The following is a 25,072-nucleotide window of genomic DNA, read 5'->3' on the forward strand; positions in this document are numbered from 1 at the left end:
TTTTAAAATTTTGAATAATGAAATTATAATTGATGGAAGATTAAAGATTTCTCCTGAGGTTATTTTATAAATCATGTTCAACTTGAGACAGTGTGACACTTTTTTTTCTGGTTGCTTTTGCCTAGCTGGGTTCAGAGGCTTCCTTGCCCCCAGTGCACCAGATTTCAGAGTGAACTTCTCCTTTGAAGAGCTGATCAGGTAAATTCCCTTCTCTCCTTTCTATTCTTTCTAACTTCATTTTATAATTCATTTTCTATGCTCCATGTTTGTCTCACTTTTGTTCTTGTAAATTATGGTCATTTGTTCTTTCATCATCCTTCACCTCCAGCTACTACAATATATTGTTTTGTTTTGCATCAGTGTTTTTCTTTTTCTTTTTCTCTCACTTCCCTTTCAAATCTTTTAAAACAGGTTAAAACAAAAAGTCCATTTAAAAATGAAATAACTTATCTGAGATTAAACTACCCCAAGATTTCTTCTGAGTTAAGAGTAAGTTGTGTTTGGTATTTCAGGTAATAACTAACTTCAGTGGTCAGTGGAGTGTGTCACCAGCACCCACCAGGCACAGATATTTCCTTGCTTTTTAGGGAATAACTATCAACCTCTGCTTCCTGACAACAAGTCAGGTTCTCAACAGGAACTTGCCTTATTACACACAAACTCTATAACCACCTTCTGTAATATTTATCCCCTGCTTACACAGGCTCTGCAGCACCACAAGAAAACTGCAGCATCTTTCAATGAATAATAAAGATGTTACTTGAGTGGGTGGCATGCTGGCACAGCTCTGGCAACTCACTGGACTGTTTGCATATGGATGAGCTTATATAAACCCAGTTCATCCTGTCTATGAGCTCCCTCATGCCAACAGCTCTATTCTCACTCTCCCAGCTCTGAAGCCTAGGGTCTTGTTTCAGGGATCTGTGCTGATACAACACTGCAAATACCTCTCATAGCATTGTACTTAGTCCTGCATGGCTTGTTGTTTTAGAAATTGGAATGATACAAATGCAACTCTTCCGACGAGTTTCACAAAATGTACTCCAGGAATGATTCCTTACCTAGGTCATTTGTCAAGGCTAAAGGATCTCAGCTTGCGCTCAAGTGGTCGTGCAGGTACACGTTAGCTGAAAATCAGACTAGTTCCACCAATATTTCATAAAGGTTATTGCAGGTTAATGATTATTTCCTACACTACAAAGCAGATCAAAACTTGGGGGGGTTCAATAAGCAAACCCAACACCTACATGTAGTGTCACATTCTGGTTTAGAGCTGTTTAGCCATATTTCTTGCTACTTGTTTCAAAATTTTCAAATATATTGATATTCTCCTTACATAAATTTGAGAAGAATGGCTGGGCTCTATATAATGCCATATTGATACACAAATAGGAGGATTTGTGTACTGACAAAATAATGTATTCTTTAGAATTGTGCTCTATGAAACACTTCAAACAGCGTAGCGGAAAGCCAAAGTAGTACAAAATAACTGAGATAGGCCATCATACTCTGTAAACAGAAAAGCAAACAGCAGAGTTTGTAAGAAATATTTATCTAAATTCACACATGAAGTGCAAGTATTTATTGTCAATGAATAATAAATGAATTTGAGAAGTAGCTTCCAGAACAACTTTAGACTAAATGTTGTTTTTAGCATTTAATAGAAATTCATATTATCCATCAATAATTTAAACTCAGCCATTCTCAGAATTGTAATAATGCAATAACCTAAAATAAAGACCAGTAATGGATAAAAGTAGAAAAACAGTTTTGTAAAATTCCTGGTACCATGAGTTACATAGTAGGACTGGTCACAAATAATTTTTGAAGGATGTGAAGGCATTCTAATGCAGTACCTTCCTGAATACAGAGAAATGAAATAAGAAAATACTGATCCCAGCATTACAATCATGAACTCAGGTTAATAGTCTGGGTTAGAAAGTAAATGAATTCACTTTAATAAGTTCAATATTCTGAATTACTTCATTTTCTGTAGGTGGAATGAAAACTAGAAACAATTTGGTATGCTGTAAACTCTATAATAAGCCAAAGGTTTTTCAACTAGCATGTGATGTTCTTGTGATTACTCTAAATGCGATTACTAGAAATATTAATCCAAAGATTCATATCTATTTAAATCCAAGGACTACTAGAAGGAAAATAAGAGTGAATCAGCCAAATTTTCAAGAAACCATTATTAATACAGTTTTAGTAGACTTAGATCTCGATATTATTTATGAAAGATAAACTTCATCATAGTCTCACTTGCCACAACATCTCCAACCCTAATGTTTTTTTGACAGTAACACTCCTAGCATTTCATATAAAACACCACCAGAGATACTGAATAAAGTTTTAGAGATTTGCCATCAGCAATCACACATGAAAATAACAAACTGATTATTAAAGCCAAATCTGTAAAACCTATTTTAGAAATTAGGAATATTCTACTGCCTTTAAAGCATTTTCTGGCCACAGGCTGCAAAAGCCTCATTTTTCTTCAGATATTTTTTATTCCATTGATGTGCTGATTCCTATTCTGCATACGTTTTTTCAACCTAGTATTGAATTTGATTCTGCTTTAGAAATAAATGCTGTTCAATTTAGTCAAACAAATTAAATAAAATATTAACACACATGTGTGTAAGTGGCTAAATAGTTACAAGGTTCAAATTAAACAGCAAGGAAAAAGCTGAATTGAAACGTATGATTTCTAAAACTTTCAAGTAATCCAATAATTCTTTTCACATCATTTATCATGGCTTGAAAAAAATATCTCTTAACCTGGAATTACAGCAGGATGATTATTAGAGCATTACAGAATGAGGACATCATTGGCTTGTTACTTTTTAGGCACACCAGCAAGCACTCTGACATTAACTTTGTGAAATCCAGCCAAACTGTTTATATGGAAACTCCCTCCATACCATTGTGGTTCAGTGGAGAAACAGGGAAGGCTTCCGTTATACTAGAAATAACTTTGAAAATGTTTTAATTTTTTTTTCAAGTTCTGAAAGTTTCCTTTGTTGGTCCTTTTATCTCTTATCTAGATGGGCAAAGCTTAGACATATATTCAACCCCATGGTGGAAAAAGATACATTCTATACAGCTCAGTGACTTCAGGTGTGACAGAGGAGAGAACTGACCAGGAAGAGCAGAGTGCAGCATTAACATCATCCTCAGAAATATTTTTAAATCCACTTAAGTGTTAGGAACCCATTTACTACCAATAGAACCCAGGAGGCAATGTGAACAATACTATTTTTTAAGCAACTTTCACAACCAATTTGAGATCTAACACAATTTGTTTTTATCAGTGTGATTTTGTAAGGTTAGGTCCCTAGGCAGGTATATCCAAACTTTTAAAGTCAGAAAAACTTTTATTCACTTACTTTTGATTTTCTGTAGAGAAACATTGACAGTTTTTCTAAGCACTGTCCCCAAACATGCTTAAACGTCATAGTACTGAACTCTTCATTTTACTATTATTTGTCAGTATTTCTGAGCTTCATGCCCTTGGAAGTCACTGAAAATCTGATTTTCTTAGTTTTGCATTCTATGTATTCATACATTCTGCACTCTATCTCAAAAAAAAAAAAAGTAGAAGTGTATATAATATAGCTCTATATAAAGACATATTAACATACACATCTTTATAAATCAATATCTCTCATTTATTCTAGAAGGAAATGATATAATTTGAGAATATTTTTAAAATAGTGAAGCAAGCCTTTAATAACAGCGGTAAGCACACTATTTGAATTTCCACAGATTTGAGTAGCATTCAAACTGTACATAAATGGTTCATGTGTGTGGTCACAAAGACTTCTTTTTTAACCATAATTAACAGTAGAATGGATGGATCAGGTAATAGTTTTGAGAACAAAATAAAAGAAGAGATGGTAGGGATTCAGCATGCATTACCCCTCTTGCTGAGAATAAATATTTCTAGAAAATAAAATTTAAAAAACCTTTAGATTTGACAAAATTTTCCAAAGAAGAATACATTGTTTGTATTCTGTGAGGGGAAAAAAAAAAGTTTGGCTACTCAGAAATAATGGTGCAGCACACCAGACTGCTGATGGTTTTAGTTTTTATTTTTTAAAAAGGAGAAAATTTCAGTATTGAAATAGGGCCTTAATTTCCTATGCTGTTTTAACAGCATGTTACATCTCATGAGGGAAAATACTGTTGAAAAGTCTCAGCATATTAAGTCAGTCAAAATTACATGTCAATCCTCCAATTAAAAGAGAGTTTGTAGAAGACTCCTCTGTTCAAGCAGTTCTGTTGAAGACCAGGTCTGACAGCCAGTAGTAGACTACATCAAAATTGACAAGAATTAAGCTATACATTTACTCTCTGATGGATGTCAATATTTATGACTTTAGAGTTCCTTTTTTTTAAGTTTCTTTGTTTGCTATCAATATTCTCTGTTACTTCTAGAGAACATATGAGAGAAAAAATTTATCCAAGTCTGTGAATATAATGACTGAATTGTTTTGCAACAGTTTTGGAAAAAGAAGCCTAACACTGAGCACAGAAAGCATAGACAGAGATAAAAGGTAAATTGGCACTTACAGAGAGAGCGGAAATGTAAAAAGAAAATGTATCAGAGTTGAAGACTACTTTGGTAAATATGGTCCAAAGACTTACATTTTTACTCTATTTTCTGCTTAACCTAAGTCTTCCGTTGTAGTAGGCTGCTTCAAACAAAATTGGTGTAGGAAGAATATAGAGCTGAATATTACATTTAAGACACTTCAGGGTGAAATTGCTAATATAATAGGAATAACTGAGTATAAGAAAATAAAATAAATGCTTGCAGCTTTTGCATCCAACTCCCATTGCATTTGTTATGAAACATATCTAAAAGCTCTACAATTATCTTGCAGTTTGCCCAGCTTCTGTAAGGTTTGTTTTGGGATTCAATGAATCATTAAAACAGATACATTTTTATCTCTTGTTTAGGTTTTTATGATGTAGAAGTAAAAAAAACCAAAAAACAAAAAGAAAAAACCCAATTATATGTCATAACTTCTGTAGAATTTGCATGATCTTTAAGTTCAGTGACATGCAGTACATTAGGACTATCATGTTCTCCATAAATAAATGCTAAAACCATTTCTTCCTAATATTTTATATCTATATTCCTTCTGTTCTCCACTATTTTATAATCTAGATGATTGCATACATTTAAATTGGTGTTCAAATAGTTTGAAATGAAGATATTATTAACAGAAATAGAAAGTTTGGTACTAATAATACAGGGGCAGAAATGCATGTGTGAAAGCACCAGAAGATGCAGGGCCTCAAAGAGTTAAAGGCATGGTTTGTACTGATAATCAAGGACACTGCTGGCAGTGGTAAAACACTAGGGAATATGTTCCTGTCAAGAGGAGGAGTGTGCTCTGATAAAACAACAGCTCAGACAATTTATCAGCAGAAGACCCTGCACTACAGCAACAACACTACAGCACATTGCATGTGATATTCATCTTTTTGTTATTCCAAAAGGATGGCCTAAAATATCTGAGAAAAGGAAGCAAAAACAATGAGTGCCACTGAAGAGAATTTTGGATCCAAAGGGCCATACCACTGCAAAGGTTGATTCCTAAAGGTCTATGACAAAAAAGTTTGCTTGTCCTAATCAAAAGGAATCCAGCAGATACACTAAGAATGCCACAGTCAGCCTACCAGAACACACAGAAGTGACCATGGACAAGCAACTTGGTCATGTACACATGCACACCTCCTTGCTCTTGGGTACTGAGTGGGACAGGCTCCATACAAGAGTGGGGCTGGCTGAAAAGCATTTTAAATAAAAGAAAAATCACTTCTGCCTTCTGTAACCTCGCATATTGACTTTGGTCATGCAAATTCCCCCCAGATGTTCTGCCATTGCAAATTAAAATTCCACATTAATATTCCAGTTGTTAGGATACAAGGAAGTGCAGAACCATACACAAATGTGTGGCTCTCTTTCCTAAAGTGCAGACCTTTAATTGTTGCTAAAGAGTTCAATGACCTGCAGCTTAGTAATCTCAGACTGCATATGCATTTCTCTGGAGGAAGCATCAAACAGCACTGGGAGCAGACACCAGCTGCTGGAGCTTCCTCGTCTCATCAGCTACAGAGTCAGGTTCCTTCTGTCTTTTTTGCCATCTATGATACTACAGGTATTTTGGTCTTTTTGCACAGCATACCAGCTTCAAAGGGAAGTTGGGAGAGAAGTGATGTTATCCTTATTGTACTGTCTGGTTGTTTTGGTTGGCTACTGCAAAATTATGGTTAAGTGTTCAAAACTGTATACTTAAGAGGTGTCCTTCTTAGTGAGAAATTTCATGGCTCATTTTATTAAACTGTATTAATTAAGTCCACTTTATCAAAGATCTTATTTTAACCAAATGGAGATTTAGAAAGGACAAGGTAAATGCTGCAAAACAGGAACTAAATTTAAAAAAAAATATATATACTTTTAAGTCTATAATGTACCACTGTGAAATCTGCCTTATGCCAACATGCCTACACATATCCAATTAAAATTCTGCCTTAAGTACTTATATTTTATCTGTTTTCAGCTCTTGGAGGAGGGTGGATATTAACAGCTTTGGAGGAAAACCACTTTGCCAAAACTGCAACCATATGGCAGCAAACAAAAAAGGGCCAGCCTAACAAGGCTTCATTTGTTAAAAGAAAATTTGACTTTTCAGTTAATATATTAGCTTCTATAGGCAGAACCACACTAGGGGTGATGAAGGCTTCATGTCTGAGCAGTGGCAGTGGAAAAGGGGAAAGACAGAGAGGAAACCAAAGCATGTAGCTTCAGGCAGTCAAGGGTTTTGCCCAGTTTCAATTGTCTTACAGCTATACAGGGTGCAACATGAGCCCTTACTCTTCTCAGTCAGCTTTTCTGGATGTGGGCCCCCCTGATTCCATCTTTTCCTAAGCTGGTGAAGTCACACCTATTTTATTTTCCCAGTCTTTGTGCTCAAATTAATTTCCCTCACAAATCTGAAAAGTAAAATTTCTTAAAATTTTCCCCAAACTGCAAAGGAGAACTCATCAATAATAGCCTTGTTTGTATCAGTAGAGAAGGTAAATAAACAAAGAAAATAAATTTTCTATGATGACTGTCTAAAACTTTTAACGTGAAATGGAAGATTTAAAAAAGAACACTACAAAATGTATTCTAATTCCATGCTCTGTGACCTACTGTCAGTCCCTGGCATTAAGTTTGGACTACATGACATTGAAACACAAACATACAGTGGGCATGCTGAGAAGCAATAAGGTCTTGTTTGTACAAAAAACTTGACATAAAGTGGAATTGTAGGTTTATTCTGAATACAGCACAGTGCAGTGGAGTCCTGCTTTCAAATGAGATACACCTAGTACAGTCAACTCAGGCATAGCCTTCAGTGTTCCAGAGTCCTTCTGGTTTCAAAGCAGCCTTAAAAGAGCCATCTCATGAGTCTCTCTGAAGCTGTACACATGAGGATACATACTGCTAAAGGAAATTTTCCACAAGATTTGCTAGCTTCCTTGAAAGTCTTTTTTTTTTCATGTGGTGTGATTCTGTTTCATATATCCCTTCCAGTAAAAAGCAACATTAATCTTTGAAAGGCACGCACTGAGGCTGTGTCATTGAGCAACATTTGTAGCCTTGATATTGATATTAAGGCACAGATGCTGCAAGTGGAGCTAGGATTATCTCTAAGCACAGGAAAAGGCACTGCTCTCACAAAAGGGCAACTCAAAACCCTGTAAAATACAATCTTCCTAAATGAAATAAGAACTTTGTTTATTTAATCTGTAAGAAAATGCCTTGACAGTATATTTCAAACTAAAATTTTAGATCAAGAAAATTAGGATAATTCAGTAAACTCTACCCTTTATGCCTCTAGGTGGAACAATGAGAGCATTCAAGGGTAGGTACATTCTCAGCTGACCAAAAATATTCTGACTTGTATACACACAGCAACTGTTTAGTGCGTTTGTGGACAGCATCCAAAATAGAATTTATGATCAGTAGAATTATAAAACTGTAAATCACCCTCCATGTGCTGGAACATATTTGACAGAAGCGACTCTCTCAAAGAACTAAAATGACTGTTGACTATTTTGATGTGGAATGACTTTCAACAATTATTTTCTTACTCATAATTTTAACTACTCTGATTTGACACAATTCTAGCTTGAATCATGTTGATGATATGATATCCATTACCCATTTTACTTTGGGTTTTCTTTGAAGTAGATTATTTTTTGATTATCCCCTTCCAAGTGATTTGCAAATATAAGTAAACCCTGAGTCATACACCTGCAAACAACTCCCAAGCTGCAACTAACACACGTTTACTACTGTATATGTCTTGAAACACTTCTTATTGCTGGAAAATAATGTTTATAATTAGGCAAAGAAAATATGAAATTGTAGTGTTTCTTCTTTTTACTTTACTTTGTAGATAGGTTCCTTCTAAATCATGTTATCACAGTAGTGACAGAATCATTGTAAAATAGACTCAAAGGGGTATAAACCAGTGATCTGTTCCACTGTGATTCAAGACAAGGTCAATTATATCCCAACTGTTATTTTTTCTCATTCTGGCAACTATTTAAAAGTCTTGCAGATGCTACTGGATGTAACCAAAGTTATAATCTTCCTAATAATAATCCATTTGGATGATATATCACTATATCACCTTTATAATCTTTTCCTGCGGAAGAGAGGGAGATTCATTTTAGGTAGTTTTAGATAGCTACATCTGAGGAGCTCATCTAAGGCACCAGTGCCATTTTGCATGCTTCAGACATTTAGACATGATGACCAATAACAAAAAAGTGCCTGCTTATCTAACTCAACATTAATGGCTCAGATGTGCTCAATGCAGCCCACACTCCAGAAGTCTGAATTTAGACATTACAAATAAGATCAATCTGTCTGACCTACCATTACTTTCATCACGCTTATGCTTTCTTAATTAATTTGCAAGAAAAACAGATGAGACAGTGTCAAAACCCTAACTGAAGTCCAAATACTGGACATCTACTGTTTTTCCCTTACCTAATATTTCCTACCCACTCCTAGAAGGGAATTAGATGGCTTTAATACTTTTGATCTTGGGAAGTCCATAGTGTTTATTAATTATTTCTTCTAGCTACTTAAAGTAGTATATCTGTTCATTGACTTGTTTATTAATTGAAAATAGTTCCCCACATTCTTCTCTCTTTCCTCCTTTAAAGGTAAGTTCTGTGTTATTCTTATTTAGTTTTTTGGTACCTGATACATCCCCCATGAAATCTCACAGAAAGCCACTAACAGGCCGAAGTTTTGCAGACAGTTAAGAAACCTAACCTATATAGTCTGTTCCTTCCTTATCTACAATTGAGGTTTTAGCTCTAGGATTAACTGTGCAGTCATGTGTTCACCGACAACCTCTACAGTAAACTCATGTAATAAAAAATCACCGTGTGCTTTTACCTTCTCTGCTCCTACTCCATGCACCCTTTCCTTTCCTTCAGGAGCTCTCTAAGGTACTGAAGATTTCTTTGTTTTTCTTCTATCTATTAATGTACTAATATAATTATGCTATATTAAATCTTGTTAGTTGCTTCTCAGTGAGTGCTTTGGCACTTCTGACAGGTCTCTACACATGTGTGTTACTCCACCATGTTTAGTTAAGAGAAATTTTCCTAATTTTGCCTAAAGTGGAAGAAGAGATGAAAATTTAGCTCAGCTAGTCTTTTACACTTTCTTTTCTTCACATTGGTGAAGGTTTTACTATGGTCTTTTGTAGATTTCTGTTGAAAACCCCACAGACTCGTCTTAAACCTGTGCCGTATATATTTCTTAAAATAAATTCTCTGAATTTGTTGACATTTACCTTTTTCAGCTTTTTTTTCCCCTTGAGCAGTCTGTCAATGTAATTTCTTACACAAAAACAGCAACTAAAAACCCCCATTACTATCATGTCCAATGTCTTTGGAAAAGATTCAAGAACAAATATATTCTTCACTGCTTCCCTGGTCACCAACAGATATTGAAAAGCTCTATCTAATCTTCTTTTTGAGATCTCAAAGCAACTGGTTTTGACATACAAGCCAAAAGTTCCTCCCTTCTTCCCTTCTTCTATATGATTGTACTACTATAGTGATATATATGATAAAGTATCTACAATGTAAATTTTGTTGTAATATCCAATTAATTCTTGTTTTCCTCATTAACTCCTCAGTTATTTCTTCTCTGTTTCTCTTTATTCTACCATTAAAATGCAAACAGCTAAGATACCTTGCAAACTGACCCATGACTTTCCCTAATCACTTCTTTAATTTCGTTTTGAATAATCCCAGGGACAAGACCTATGTTCAAGTTACCTTATTTAAGGTTATGATTTTTGTTCTTGCCAAATGGTTCTTATTTTAAACTTCTCTCAGGAGAGAGAAGTTACACTTAGATGCTAGACTTGGACATGAGATAAGAGACAATATTATCTTGAATCTTCAGCTTCTTTATTCACTGCCACAGAGCCTGATAAGAACTTTAGACTTTCTAGGATAATTCTTAGCATTACCATTATTATTCTTTATCCTATGTTAATGATTGGTGCAATCCTTTGTAATCTGGCAAAATTTGACTCTTTGAAGAACCACATCAGCCTTAATTTAAGTGCCAAGTGTCACAGATGTTTCCACATCACCCGGAGTAGAGGATCAGTAGCCAGCAGCACTTTTTATTTCCTCTTGGCAATAAGGATTTTTTATTCCTGGGCTAGTGTTTGGGGGTTTTGTCAGTTATCAGGTTGTTCTTACTTGTTTCCTGGTCAGCACTTCAGCTTTTAATTTGTCAGAGGACATCAACAGTCATCTTCCTCTCTGTAGTTTTAAGTTTGCTCCTCCAGTACTTGTACTGCTACCAAATGGAAAGTCTGCTTTAACTTTTTTATTCCTGAATGCATGTTGTGGATGAAATCCTCATGAGCATACTAGCTTTGAATCTCTCCTTTTACTGCCTCCTAATTGCTTCTTAAGAGATTTCCCTGGAGATCTAAGAGAAGTCTTTCCAGATACCATCAATAGGAAAATATAGGCCAAAGTTCTGGCAAGCCCATTCAAGAATTTCATCACAAGATGTCATCATTGTCTAATTTTAAATAAAGGTATTTAATTATGAGCATACAACATATTTCCTCTCAAATATTTTTCACTAAGAATGAGATACTATGTGGTATAAAAAGCTCTTTATGTTCATGACTGATAGAGTATTTGTGCTTGAATTTTAGATATTTTTGCTTTTATTGGAAGTTCATGAAAACACTGAAGTATAATATGAAGTACAGGACTAAGCAAACACTAAAATGAAGGACACATTGGAAGTTACATTTACTCTTTGGTATTACCAGGAATTTTTCTACTTGCTAAAAAGTTATTAGATGAGTAAAGTTGTCTGAATACAGTGTTCAGTAATCTAAATGCTTACAGTTCAACAGTAGAAGTTTCTTTGACTTACACACTCTGAAGAGTAAAAATATTATTTTTAAGCTTCACTGGATAAGCTTTTTCCACATATATTAAAGTAAAAACTAAAACCTCTCCTTATTTATACATAAACTGATGAAGGATTTCAAAATTATAATATATGATTCCATACTACTTAATTTTCATCCCTAAGCATAGGCCAGATCTTTACCTTTGGTTATGCTATGTTTAAGGAGAAGCCTGCTAGCAGTAAGAAGTAAGAAATCCTTATTTCTTCCTAGGTAACCTATTACTTTGTCATTACTTAGATAATAAAAAATAATGTACTTGAAATATAACATGTTTGATGCATGTAATGCATTTGATTCCATAATAGTTCCCTTTGCTTTGCTGCCTAAATTGTGTTTGACTGAATCTGGAAATGGCCAAAAGGAATGAAAAGTGGAAGACATGCATGTGAAGCTGCATATATTCAGGTCTACAGTAGAAAGACATGTCTTCATTGCAAACTGTATGTAAAGCAAAACTGATACAATTTAAGGAAAGATAGCTCTATTTTGATTGATCATAGCTAGATGTCTTAATTTCAAGCAAAATTAAGCTAAAAAACATTAAAGAGTTGACAGGAAAGAAAAAAAAAGTTCATGTTGGGAAAGCTGCACACTGAATAGACAGTAAGTAAGGACTGAATGTCCACTCTGAGAAAAGAAGCAAAGAAAAGAATAGATCCTCTGCCATCTGCAAGGGTTGAAACACCAAATTCCATATTTCTATGTCAAGAAAAATAAGGTATGCAGTAGAAATGCAAAATGGCTGATGACAAGAGTTGTGGGGTATTCTCTTAAAAGTAGAAAAGGAAAAGTAGTGGTCAGTCATGGGAACAGATAGAATAGTATTTACACATCTCTAAAATATGGGATTTTTCAAACTGTTGCTATTGTCTCCATTTCATGGCTTTTACTTGCTCTGCAGCTTCTTACCCTACTGTGGGAGCCCAGGGCACCAGGAATATTTCTCGGTCTGCTCTGGGCTGCCCTAACCCCTAGGGGGGCACTGACTTTGACCTTCATTCATGGAGAAAGTCCGCTAGTCTTCAAGATAGACTAGAATCCACAAAAGTGTGAAATAGATTATAGAGAGTAGTGTAGGTGTATCACTTGGTGAGAAATTTAGGTTCTGGGATTTTTAGTATGCTGTGGACAGAAGCAAGATGGAGGGCACAGGGTGTCATCCTGGGTCTCTTCATGCTTCTTCTTCCTTCTTCTCCATGGGTTTGGGTGGCATTTTGTAATTGGACAGAAAAGTCTGCATTGTGGGCTCTTTGGAATCAGTTATTGGGTTAAAAGGGAAAATAATCTAGTGCCTTTCTTAATTGGATAGTTTAGTCTTAAAAGACCTTGTAACAAGAGATTGTTGGCCATTTTGTGCCTTCTAATGAAAAGCTGCCGAACTCACAGCAGTGAGACTGTTTTACTGATGAGAAATAATAAACACTTGAGTCTGAACATGAACTACCATTTCAAGTGCCTTCAATCCAGACCCAGAGAAACCAACAACTGGGACCCCCACATCCTACACCTGATTTTGCCTTTGGTGCCTGTGTGCTGCTGTGGGAAGCTGACCCTGGCTGGATGCCAGGTGCCCAACAAGCCACTCCATCACTGCCCTGAGCAGGACAGGGCATGGAAGACAATAAAACAGAAAAAAAAAAAAAAACAACCTTGGGTCAAGATAAAGCCAGTTCAATACAGCAAAAGAAAAGGTCTGTGTGAAACCAAAGGAAAACAAAATATTTATTCTCTACTTCCTATTAGCTGGTGATATCCAGCTTCCCTCTCCTTTTTCTTAGCTTTGTTTGCAGTACAGCCCTGTATGGTATGGAAAATTCCTTTGCAGCTTGAGCCAGCTGTCCTGGGTATGTCCCCTCCCAAGGTCCTGCCCACCCTCTCCCCACTGGTGATGGGGGAATGTTGGAGAGGCAGCCTTGGTGCTGAGCAAGCACCAGGGTGTTTGACAGGTGAACACCTCTCTAGTTACCCATGCAAAGAACTGTGAAGGCTGCTGTGGGAAAGATAACTCCATCTCTAGCAGACCCAGTACAGCTACCACGATAAAATATAAGACACAGAAAATACTGAATTATTCATAATATCTTCAGAAATTATTCACTATCTCCTAACATGGAGTTTGTCTGTGAACAGTTCTGTTTTCCAACGTTGCAAGTTGCAGAAAGAACAGACTCCCAGAACAACATACCTAGCATTTCTCATGATATAGCCCCTTACTCTTTTTAGAAAAAAAAATAAGCTGAGTCTGCTTGTTTTATCTGCAATTATATTTGCATTCAAATAAGTTATTTTCTCTTTATCCTAGATCCCCTTTTCACTGCAAGCTGCTGTTAAAATAGCTGTGTCAATTATATTTCATTGATAAGACATTCTGTATATATGTAATGCTCCGTGAAATGGACAGTTGTTCAAATATATCCTTTTCCAAATTTTAAGCGATAAGGTACATAACATCCTGCCCTATATATAAACCAAATGCAATTTTTAGCAGGGATGTACCAGTACAGCTGAGTAACACAGCTTTGCCTCAGGACTAAATTTTTTGGACATGCAAGTCAGTTTTCCCTCCATGAGCTGGGGAGAAGACATAATAAAATGCTTTAAAAATTCTTATCAGCACAGTTGCACAGGTTTATGCTGACAGACCAACAGGCTAAGCATGACTTAGTGTTTTTAGTAGCAGAGGTTTTGAAATTTTCCCGTCATTGTCTGTCAGCAACATTTTCAGCCCTGTGCCAAATATTTATTTGAGCAGCATTATATAATACAATACTTTAAAAAGTGTCAGCAGTTAATGCATTATATATACTCAGAGTTCCATCATTCCAAACAAAACCTCATCTGAAAAAGATTGTAAAATACTCCCCTAGAAGAAAGATTTCAATGCAAAGACATTAATGGAGTATTTTCTCTGGTAAGATTTTAAAACAACATTAATGACTCCAATATGCTATTTAAAGCAACAGCTCCAGGACACTGTGCCTAATGCATCTCTAAGAGTAAACAACATTGATTCTGTTCATGGTTATTCAAATATCTACAAAAGATTTCAACACAGTGGGTTACTTAGCAATGTCTTATCCACAGTTTCCTTATGGACAATTATGCCAAAATTAAACAATAGTTGCATGTTTTTCCTTACTTGTAGAGTGATCTTTCATCTCCCCCAATCCAGTATTAATTCCAGCATCTATTGAACTCATGATTTTATCAATCTACAAAAGAGAGAACAGTGAAACAATTGAGGGATCCCATCTTCAGTATTTTATTTTAGTTTTTCATGCATAGATTTATGGCATTATTACTCTCATTAGGAAAAACCAATAAAAACTGTAAAAAATCATAAATCCAAGGTAGACAATTAATTTCTCCACTTTGATTTGGAGACTGCAATTTGATTTGCAATTTTGTATGTTAGCAAAATCTAAGGCTTAGGATTAGTATTTCTTTTTCCATGGTAGAGTTCCTTATATACTGATGACTCTGGTCATCTAGGTATAACCACTAGCGGTTTATTTAAGCAGTGATATTAATGAATAAAAAAATTATCTTGTATATTCCAAAGTATTTAAAATACACACAATTAGATCAATTGTTCAATTAATATTTCCAGAGAATTTCCTAGCCCCTTTTCTTTCCATCTGCCCCTAGGGCACTAAATAGGTATGAAACTTAGTTGTGTCCCCACATACCACAGAACACCATTCTCTGTGAAACAACATGTTTCTAAAGCACATTGAACTTACTAGGTCAAAACTACTGTATCTATTTTATTTTCTGTAAGAACAGGACGAACCAAAAAGTGAATCAAAAGGTTGCTATGGACTAAGAAGACAGCAAAGCTTACTAAGCTTAATATTAGGACTAGTAGGAAAAGTATGTATTAGTCACTGGAGACAGGAGAAAGTCTGGAAATTATGACACAATCTGCAGATTGAGCATTCACACTTTATACATAGATATATACATATCTATATGGCACTTTTTTAAAGACCAAACCTTGATAACCATGTAGAAAGGCAAACCTCAACCTGATTCTAATCAGGATTTTATAATAACATATCCAAATTGTAAAGATCAAAACCTGATATCCTTAGTAGAACTTCACTAAGAGAGTATTTTCTTTACAAAAGTGCCTTAAATTGCCCTATCAAATCAGACACACAGGTTAGCTTGAAACATTTTCCTAGAAAAATAACCAACAACATAATCAAACTCGGGGTTCTTTCTGAACACAATAGCACCCTGGAGATAGATGAATTTCCCCACTGTAGTAGTTTCAAAGAGGAATGCTCACTTCTCTGTAGGAGCAGTAAAATCCAAACATTTCCCACTCTTAATTTACCTCAATGAGATGGGTACTTCTGTGTCTAGGAAGAACCATTTACATTGTTGAAATTCAGCATAGGAAAAAGAATTAAACATAAGGTGTCTAAAAATTAATTTCAATTGAATTCTAAACCTAAAATAAAGTCTCTCATATGAGCAAGCATGTGCACTACAAATTCAGTGTGGAAATTTCTCTTTGTAGTCCTGAATTCATTGTTGCTATAGGAGTATTCTCACTTCACACAGCAGCCAGGTATGTGCCAAGCATTTTGTACACAGGCTACACACCAGTTAGAGGATACCATACATAAGGAGGGTTTGTAGAATGCCCAATCAACTCTCCATTGCTGCCATCTTCTCCTGGCTCTTGCTGATGTGCACTGCCATGGTGGAAATAATTAGCAAATATGTAAACAGTAGGCACAGTTACTAAGGATTTTACCAACATTATTATTGTCAGCGGTGAGGGCTTTAGTAGACAATAATTTCAGTGCCACAGAAAATTGCAGAATTACTTCTGGTTAACTTCATTCACTAGGGAAACAATAGCCTTTATTGAGTGGGCAGCATTTGAACAGAAATGCTTTGCATTTTGTGCCAGCTGTTGAACTCCCAGGCAGTACACTGTGACATTCACTCTGAGGTTTGCAGCGTGGAATATTCACTTTTTATTTTGTCTCTGAAACTGAAAATAATAACAGTGTCTTCACAAGATCACAGTACTTAAAAAATGAAAAAAACCCCAACTTACTTCTTCCCACTCTGATGTGAAGGAAGGTGTTCTCTCTGAATTCCCTTTGGAGCACTGTGGCTTTGGCGTGGGTTCACTCCAATTGCTTCTTGCTTTTTTATCATTTGGTGGATGGGTGATAAGATTAGAATCTGATTTTGAAACATTTTTGCACAAATGCTTTTCCAGCAAGGTCTTTGGTAAAGATCGTATTCTGCCCAGCGTGCACGCTCGCTCCACAAATCCCCCACTGGAAACTACCCATTGTTCACTGATCCTTGGTGCACCAACCAGGGTATGATTTTCTGCTGGTTTATTCTTAGTATGAAATATGGTTCTGTTTACAATTGGTGGCTTTTTTTTCTTAACAGGAGGATCAGAGCTGCTCTCTTTCCGTAGCTGTATCTGCTGCGCTGCGCTCTTGCTCAAAATGCTTTTCTCCAGGGGCCCACTGCACAGGTTCACTTTGCTGTACAGCTGCAGTGGATTTTCAGGAGGGTCACACGCAGGTGATGATCCATGAAGTAAACCTGCAAACTGCTCAGCAGGGTGTCCTTCAGGAAGCTCACTTTCAGTGGATGTTTCACCCTGGCTACGTTGCTCTGAAATGAGAGAGTACCTTGTAAACATAAAAGGGTGATAAAATACTGCAAACAAAAAAATCCTTACTCCCCTCAAAATTACTTTTTAATGCTGCTTGGTACATTCTTGTGTAAAGAAACAAAAGACAGCTGTGCCGTGAACTGATTTATTATTCTCTTAAAAAAAATCTTAAAGATTACTATTTTATCCTGACTAAAATATCTGCTGGTGGAAGAACAGCCAACAATGCTCAGATCTATATATAAATTCCATGAAAAAACAAATTTATAAGATAAAATAGGCCATTGCTATTCCATCAACTTGATGATGTCTCTTTTAATTTGCTATTGAGTTGAAATGTGCACAAATTATATAGTTTAGTATGATGAATTAGGTAGGTAGTTTGTAGGTGGTAAAATACATGAAGAACCATTATTGTCACGAGTATTCTTAGTAATTTTTCTTTTTATAGCCATTATAATAATAGTGAATTTACACTTTGATGCCTTTTTACTGACAATCTCTAAGGAATAGATCTGAGTGGTGTTTTTATTTTCGGGAACTTTTGAGAATAGTAATAGTAACCATTGGGAAAAAATAACACAAAATCAAGTCTTTTCAAACACACTTAATATGTAACTTAGCACATACATAAACACAAAAAGCAACCACAGAAAAATGCACTACCCTGGCAAGATTTAGAGTGGATTATTAAAATTTTATGGCTTTTTTTTATGCTTGTTGCTGAAAGACCTAGGAGTGGGGAAAAAAAGGAGGTCTGAGCTGCCTCACTTAAAGTGTTCCTATAGTTAACATCACTCTATCAACATGGCATTAAGTCAGCATGTTCTAGTCAGAATAGCTGTGTCCCTACTAATGGTCACATCTCTACAACTACTTCATTAAAGATAAATAAATTAATCTCATTCCTTCTAGAAGTCATATGTCCTAGATGGACTCTAACTGGAGGACTGTGAGCACAGCCGTAGCTACCACGAGGAATTGAGCATAGCATCATGACATCACATACAAAGATATTGAGCACTTTTCTCCAATTAACTAAAATATCTGCTGGCAAAAAAAACCCCCAATCAAATCTCAAAATATCCTTTCTAAAAGAAAGCAGTGCTTGACTTTATGAATGACAGAAGAAAGATTTTGGTGTGTACTTCAAAACTTCATCAACTCTTTTACTAGTCAGCAGCTTAAAAATATAAAATTAAATATTTTTCTATATATGATAACATTCTAAGGACCCAAGAAAATACACTTTTCTTCTTTAAGAAACAACCAACTAGAATATACACTTCAGACATTTTGCAACCAAAAATATGTGAGGTGTCATGGAGAAAGGTTAAATGTAGGATATGACAGAGCTTAAGGGATCAATAAACCCAGAAAAATTTGGTTTGGGGGAAAAATTCAGGGGAAAAGGAGGACATGGGATATTCTCTCTTTGATTTCTGAGAGTTGCTGATTTATATATCTGTCTGCAATTTTGAAGGTGAATTCAAAATGAGGAATAAATTATGCAAATAATTACTGGCTTTGGTGCTTTTCCTTTACCTGAAAATCTCAGTAGCTGAGATTCAGCTCCAGATTAAGACATCTCATTTTTCTACGTGGGTAAGAAGCATGTTAGCTCCCACCATAGTCGGAGATCAGATTAATAAAATGAGTGGAACCTATCACTCCCTGTACTGTTAACTGGGCTAACTACATTGCCAGTGACTTACAGGAGACAGCATTCAGTTTGTGTCCAGATACCTACATTTATATATCTGTCATGAACTGAATCCTATTTTGATGTTCCAGACAGGTATCTCATAGCTGTGTATTGACTCATTGAAGAGATAAATGTTTTTGTCAGGACAAAGTAAACCAGGAGGGAATAAATCAAGAAAAATAAAAGCTTACAGAACCTGGATTGCAAGAATTTCACTACTAGCTTTGCTACATCTATGTTGCTAAATAGTACTGGCCAACAGCTATGAAGACCTGAAGGAATTACTAAGCTCGTGTCCTTTAAGTTAAACTCTCCTTCTCAAGAAAAAGCTGGTCCATCCAAATAAATACTGGGAACAGTCTCTGATCTCAGCTAAAACTTGCACTGTGCCTGGGCACTGTCTAGATGGGTCTGTTCAGTATTGCCCAAGACTGGCAAAACCCAAACAGTTTAAGAGTACAGAGTGCCAAGCAACAGTGCATCTCATGCCCTGATTTTGCTCAATTTATTACTGTAAACAAAGTAAGTTCTTACTGAGAACTCCTGTTCCCCTGTGGTCAGTAAATATATGTACTGACCACCAGAAAGTGTGTGTGTCTCCTACTTTCCAGCAGTGTTGCAGTGACAGCATATCAAAACATTAATTCTGGTTGTTTTGATAGTTGACGTGGCAGCAAAGATTCCAAATATATTGTATGAGCCTTTTTCAGCTTGATCTTTCGCAACTCTTCCTGTACTGTGCACACGTAAGTATATATATTCTACTTTAGGTACAACTTTCATCTTTAAAATACCCACACAAATACTTTAAGGAAGTCAGAAAAAATGAAAACAAAGGTTGCTTGTTTACCCATTAATCTTCTTATGTGTTAGCAAGCACTCTATTTTACATTTTATGTGATCACTACCTGTTTTCAAAAATATCCTATTTCACTTAATGTTGAGAATGAAGTTTGCTTAAGGAAGAAAAAGCTCCTCAGCATTTCCAAAATATCATAAAACTGTTCCGTTTGAAAAAGGCCTCTAAAATCATCAAGTCCAACTATTAAACCAGCATTGCCTAGTCTACCACCACCACCAATCCATGTCCCTAAGTGTCACATCTTCACACCTTTTAAATATCTCCAGGGATTTATATAAGAATGGTCTTGTTGCATATTTATTGCATAGCACCTAAATTCTTCTTTGAATATCAAGTTCTAACAGTCTCTCAAATTTTTATTATGTCCATTATCTAAGACATTCACAAATATGAACTCATGTATCCTTCTAAGGTGAGACTGTAATGTGATATTATGCTAATTTGAAAAATTAGGCATGAGGATATAATGTTGAAAATGCAAGGATGTTTGGGCATCTGATTTGAGATTCCTCAAGATTTTCTTTGTTCAGAGTATTCAACATTTTTAAACACAGAATATTTTCAAAGCATGGTCACTCTTCATTTCAGTAGATCAAAAATATCAGACCCTAATGTGTCAAATTTTTCATTCAAAAACCAAGGAACATGGTTAATGGCTATTTGGATAACTTTTGATCTTTGGCTACTTGGGCAACCTTTGGTCTGTCTTGACCAGAGTATAAAACACCCTGGCAGAGACAGGGAAACTTATCAGAGACTTTTAATAAGAGCTTTGTTAATTATGTGGCAAAGTAAGCAAAAATCGTATAGCTAGACCTTCACCCTATGATTTTGAGCAATGCAAACCACATCTATACTAGGCAACAAAAAAGACTGGGGCTGTCAGGAAAAAAAAAAAAAAGATCTATGTGGTCATGATGAAGGTTAAGGAGCAAGCATCACATTGCATGCTGCACTGCAGCCCTAAAACAGGTTATACAAGGTGATGCCATCTGCACCCCTGGACAGTTTCAAGACCTGGTTAGGAAAAGACATGTCTGATCTCATGATGAAAGTCCTGCTCAAAAGAAGAGGATGGACTAGAAATCCTCCAGAGAGTCAACAGTTTAATGAAGAAGTTACAATTCAGAATCTTCTGGCTTTTGAACTGATAACTGTTAAGGTTAACACTCTTTGAATACCGACTTGCACTATTATTATTTTAGTTTCTTAATGCAGTTAATATTTAATACTTTTATGTTCAGCAAATAAGGAGAGTACAGAGATGGACTATAGCACTGCTCTAAATAGTACAGTAGCCTATCACTTCCTGTCATGTTCTAAAGAAATCATAGAAGGAAAAAAATAAGCCATACAACAGATAATCATAAAATAATTTCCTAGAGTACACATTTCTTTCTTATTCCAAGTCAGTATTTGTTGACCTAAGGCCTGAAATGTGAGATGTAAAATAAGCTCTTCAAACTGCACCATTATCTAAAAAAGCAGATTCATTGTTAATGGGAATGTCCAAGTTCTCCATCTCAAGAACTTAAAGAATGAAAAGCTTCAGTATAACACCACTACTATACCCTTGCTAAACAGGGAACTATAAAAAAAATTAAATGATAGCTTTTAATAATTACCCATCTCTGAGATAGATTTTTTTTTAATTGCTGCATATTTCTGTCATAAACTTCAAGAAAAATGATACTGAAATCAATATTTCTCCTGAGGCTTAGTAGCAATACAAAAATGTGATATTTTATATATTATTTTCTGGTTTTGAACATATAAAAATAATTCTTGTTTTGAATAGTGCTGTGTATTGAAAAAAACCCCATGCTATTAAACCATTTATTAATTCTTATTTTTATTTCTTCTTATTATTTCAACCAACTTAACTGGCACTAAGAATTTATATAAACAACTACTTCACATAGGTCTATACTCAGTGAACAGCCATTTAATAATGACAGCTTTTTCTTCTCCCAGACATTAGAGCAAGCTTTATGAGAAGGAACTTTAGGAAAGGGGGTGGGGACACAAGAGAACAGGAGAAGTTCGGCTCTTGGATTCAATCCCAGTGGAGAGAAGCATTCAGCTTATAAGTAATTTTATTTTTCTTTTTGCAAGTACATTTACTTTTGTAATTAAAAAAAGCCATCAGAAAGAGATCTTGCTTCCTTACCAGATACTGCTTTTCTTACCACTTTATCTTTTTACTTGTAAATAGTATCATAATACCAAAACATAAACAGATGTCATTTCTACAGAACTTTAGCGTTATTACAAGTGCACGTACAGCTTATCCATCTGAGAGGATTACTTCTGAAAATCACTGTGATACTGCCATATCTGTGTTACAAGGAAAACATTTACATTTGGTACTACAAATAAATTCAGTTGTGCCATAATCTCAAAGCCACAGATACATATTGCTATTATCACCAGTTTGTATACAACCAAACTGGTATTTAGGCAGCAGATTGCAATTCAATCAGCTATTTATTCTCACAGTGATGCACCCCAGCACAGTTGCTCGTGGTACATATATAGAACTCTATGGAATACCATTTCTCACTTTCAGTATTTGAGAGTTATAATTTACAGATGCTTCATCAAACTCAGATATTTTTCCCTGATTCTGACTCCAAGACTGCAGAGCACATTAAGAAAATCAGAAGCATACTGAATGCTGTGAATTTTGCATTCATGTAAAATTGGAAATCATCTTATTCACATTTGTATCTCAAGAGATTCCATGTTCCTAACTAAAGTACATTCAGGAGAATAACAGTTGTTAATAACACTAATGAAAAGAGCTGTAATAGATAAATTATAATGACAGAGTTAGATCTTTAACAGGCATTGCTGTTGCCATGGCACAAAATTTCTAACGTAAAATAAAAATCCACTAGAAAATTGTTCTATAGCTATGGTAACAACTGTATTGTGACATGATTATTCTATTCAACTTCTGTTTTCATTTGATCCAGAAAGATGTTTTTAGCATCACACTTTGCACATGTGTAATATCTGCCCAAAAATGTATTCTCAACTCCCTTTTCCCCACATTCAGTTGATTGCTAAAACCAACAGTCAGAACTGAGCAATATTTGGAAACTACCCTCTTATAGAAGGATGGGTAAGCATATTTGCAGAGTAAAGACTGCTTTGCAAACACTAGAACACTCTCAGTAGTGAGGATATCAGTTGTATTGCCAAAGCTATATAAAAGGGTATGATCAACAAGAAAATATGTAAGACCAAGAAAATTCATAGTATTTAAAACCAGAAGCAGCAATATTCAGGAAGGCGTTATTTCACACAGCAAATCACATTGTGGCTCTGACCAAGCTACAGCTCTTTGATGGCAGCACTTTGGCTGCAGATATCTTAGATGAGGCAGAACAATGTTTTCTCACTCAAGTCAAAGTTACAGCAAGGTATAATGAACCTGGTAGATAGAACAACAAGATTACTAAGCAAGTGGTGAAGACTGTGGGCTTCTCCTGTCACCAGCAACAACACAGAAGAGGAACAATAGTGTCCAGCCAGATTATAGCTTCTTCTGGTTAATCCTAAATCTGGAGAAACCACCAAAAAAGTGGTTGGCAAGGTTGCTGTTGATGGCCTCCAGGCCCTGTGCCCAGGTTCCAACACTGCCAGCTTCTCAAAACCCATTTCCTTAGAAATTACAGTGAGCATCTCTGTGGGTTGAGAGTTTGCTCTCATATGCTTCAAAACTGCCAATTCACCTCACAGCATTGCAGTCTGTGCTTGACTCTGCACTGAGGGGTTTTACTGCCTCATTGTCACTACCTTCATCGCTTCCCTGTGGCCCATCAGGAAATGAAAAGATGAGAAAGATTTTCAGGGAAAGATAGCTCCACACGGAGTTTTCTGAACATTGCTTGCCAGCATCTAACGAAGAAAGAAAGCTTTGGATGAGGAAGGGTATTAGGCAGTTATTACTGCTAATTCCAACCACATTATAATGCCTAAATATAGCCCTTGTCCAAATTTTCAGCAATAGCAGTGTAATCTGGTACAAACAGAGTTAATTTTAGGTCTTATTGAGCTGTTTTGTCTCTTCTGTACATCTTCAGATTTTTATTTTTTTTTGATACATGCATATTCTGTATTTGAGGAGGACATAAATGTAACTTTCACAATCACATAAAGGGTTAACCTTTTACTGCAAAATTCAACACAGACAAAAATAAAGAGCTGCAGCTGCCACCTCCATAATGCCGTTTCCATGAGGATTTCTTTCTATGTGACTATATAAGGCTTGGTTCCTAGACATCTTAAAGACAGACAGGCTCTCATGAACCATCACATTTTACAGTACAAAATTCTGCCTTATGCCTGCACATCAAAATAAGGATTCTTCAGATAAATATCATGCTAACATTTTTATGAACATATCAGACTGATAAAATAATGGTCAACATCCCTCAGGTGAAATGCTGGACCAATTCAACACTCACATTCAAGCTAAGATTCTGCTGGAATGCTTCAGCTTTGCAATGCAGCAAAAGAAAAAAGAAATCCTCTCAGCGTGTCTTTGTAACTTTTAGTGAACGTTTCATAAGAAGTTCTGAGAGGTGAATGGCAATGGATGTAAAATGTAATTCTGCAGAGAGATCACATATAATCACATCGAGAAATTCTGTGAGGATCTCTTTTTTCAGCAGAAAGCAGTTGAGTGGGTTGTGGCTGTGCTCAGAAAGTACATGTTAATTTGACAATATAGTACAGCAGGGCAGAGTAATACAAGAGGAAAACTTGGTGACTCTTAATAACTAAAATCAGTACAAAGCAATATCAATGTGACAGATGAGCTCTTGAAACTGTATCCTTTGGCTGAAGACTGTATAAAACCCTGTTACATGCTCCACTCCTGGTATTTCACACATCACATGCAAAGAAGGAATGACAAATTCCTCCACCAAGCGGGAGCAAAACTTATGATATACAAGGCAAGAGAAACTGTAAGAAATAGTGGATGATTCTTAGAATAATGTTTCTAAAAGGAGACATTGCACAAGAATTTTGTTTAAAAGGAATTATTTGCCCTAGCAACAACTCAGTTTCCCCCAGCATAAGACAAGACCAGAAAGCAAAGGAAGTGTACGTTCTGCCATTTGCACTGACCGTACATTTCTCTTTTCTAACCTCAATATAGAATATATTTCTCATCACAGCAATATTTTTAAGATGCTTCACCTTGTCCCTTTCCTCATTCCACATACAAGATCATCTGTTCAACTCCTTTTCAACGTATATTTCAAATCCAGGAAGAATGGAATTGG

General features: G+C 35.8%; 1 protein-coding gene across 8 annotated transcripts in view; it reads right to left on the reverse strand.

Annotated features, from left to right (window-relative positions):
* Positions 1-25,072, reverse strand: part of ANKS1B (ankyrin repeat and sterile alpha motif domain containing 1B) — a 407,204-nt gene that overhangs the window by 196,950 nt on the left and 185,182 nt on the right. For all 8 annotated transcript variants that reach the window (XM_064419825.1, XM_064419814.1, XM_064419816.1 and 5 more), the window contains exons 13-14: positions 16,624-17,204; positions 14,686-14,758 (exon numbers count right to left, since the gene is read on the reverse strand). In XM_064419825.1, coding sequence (XP_064275895.1) covers positions 14,686-14,758; positions 16,624-17,204 — 654 coding nt within the window. The remainder of the gene's footprint in view (positions 1-14,685; positions 14,759-16,623; positions 17,205-25,072) is intronic.

Source organism: Passer domesticus, chromosome 5, assembly GCF_036417665.1.
Source record: "Passer domesticus isolate bPasDom1 chromosome 5, bPasDom1.hap1, whole genome shotgun sequence".
Taxonomy (NCBI): Eukaryota; Metazoa; Chordata; class Aves; order Passeriformes; family Passeridae; genus Passer; species Passer domesticus.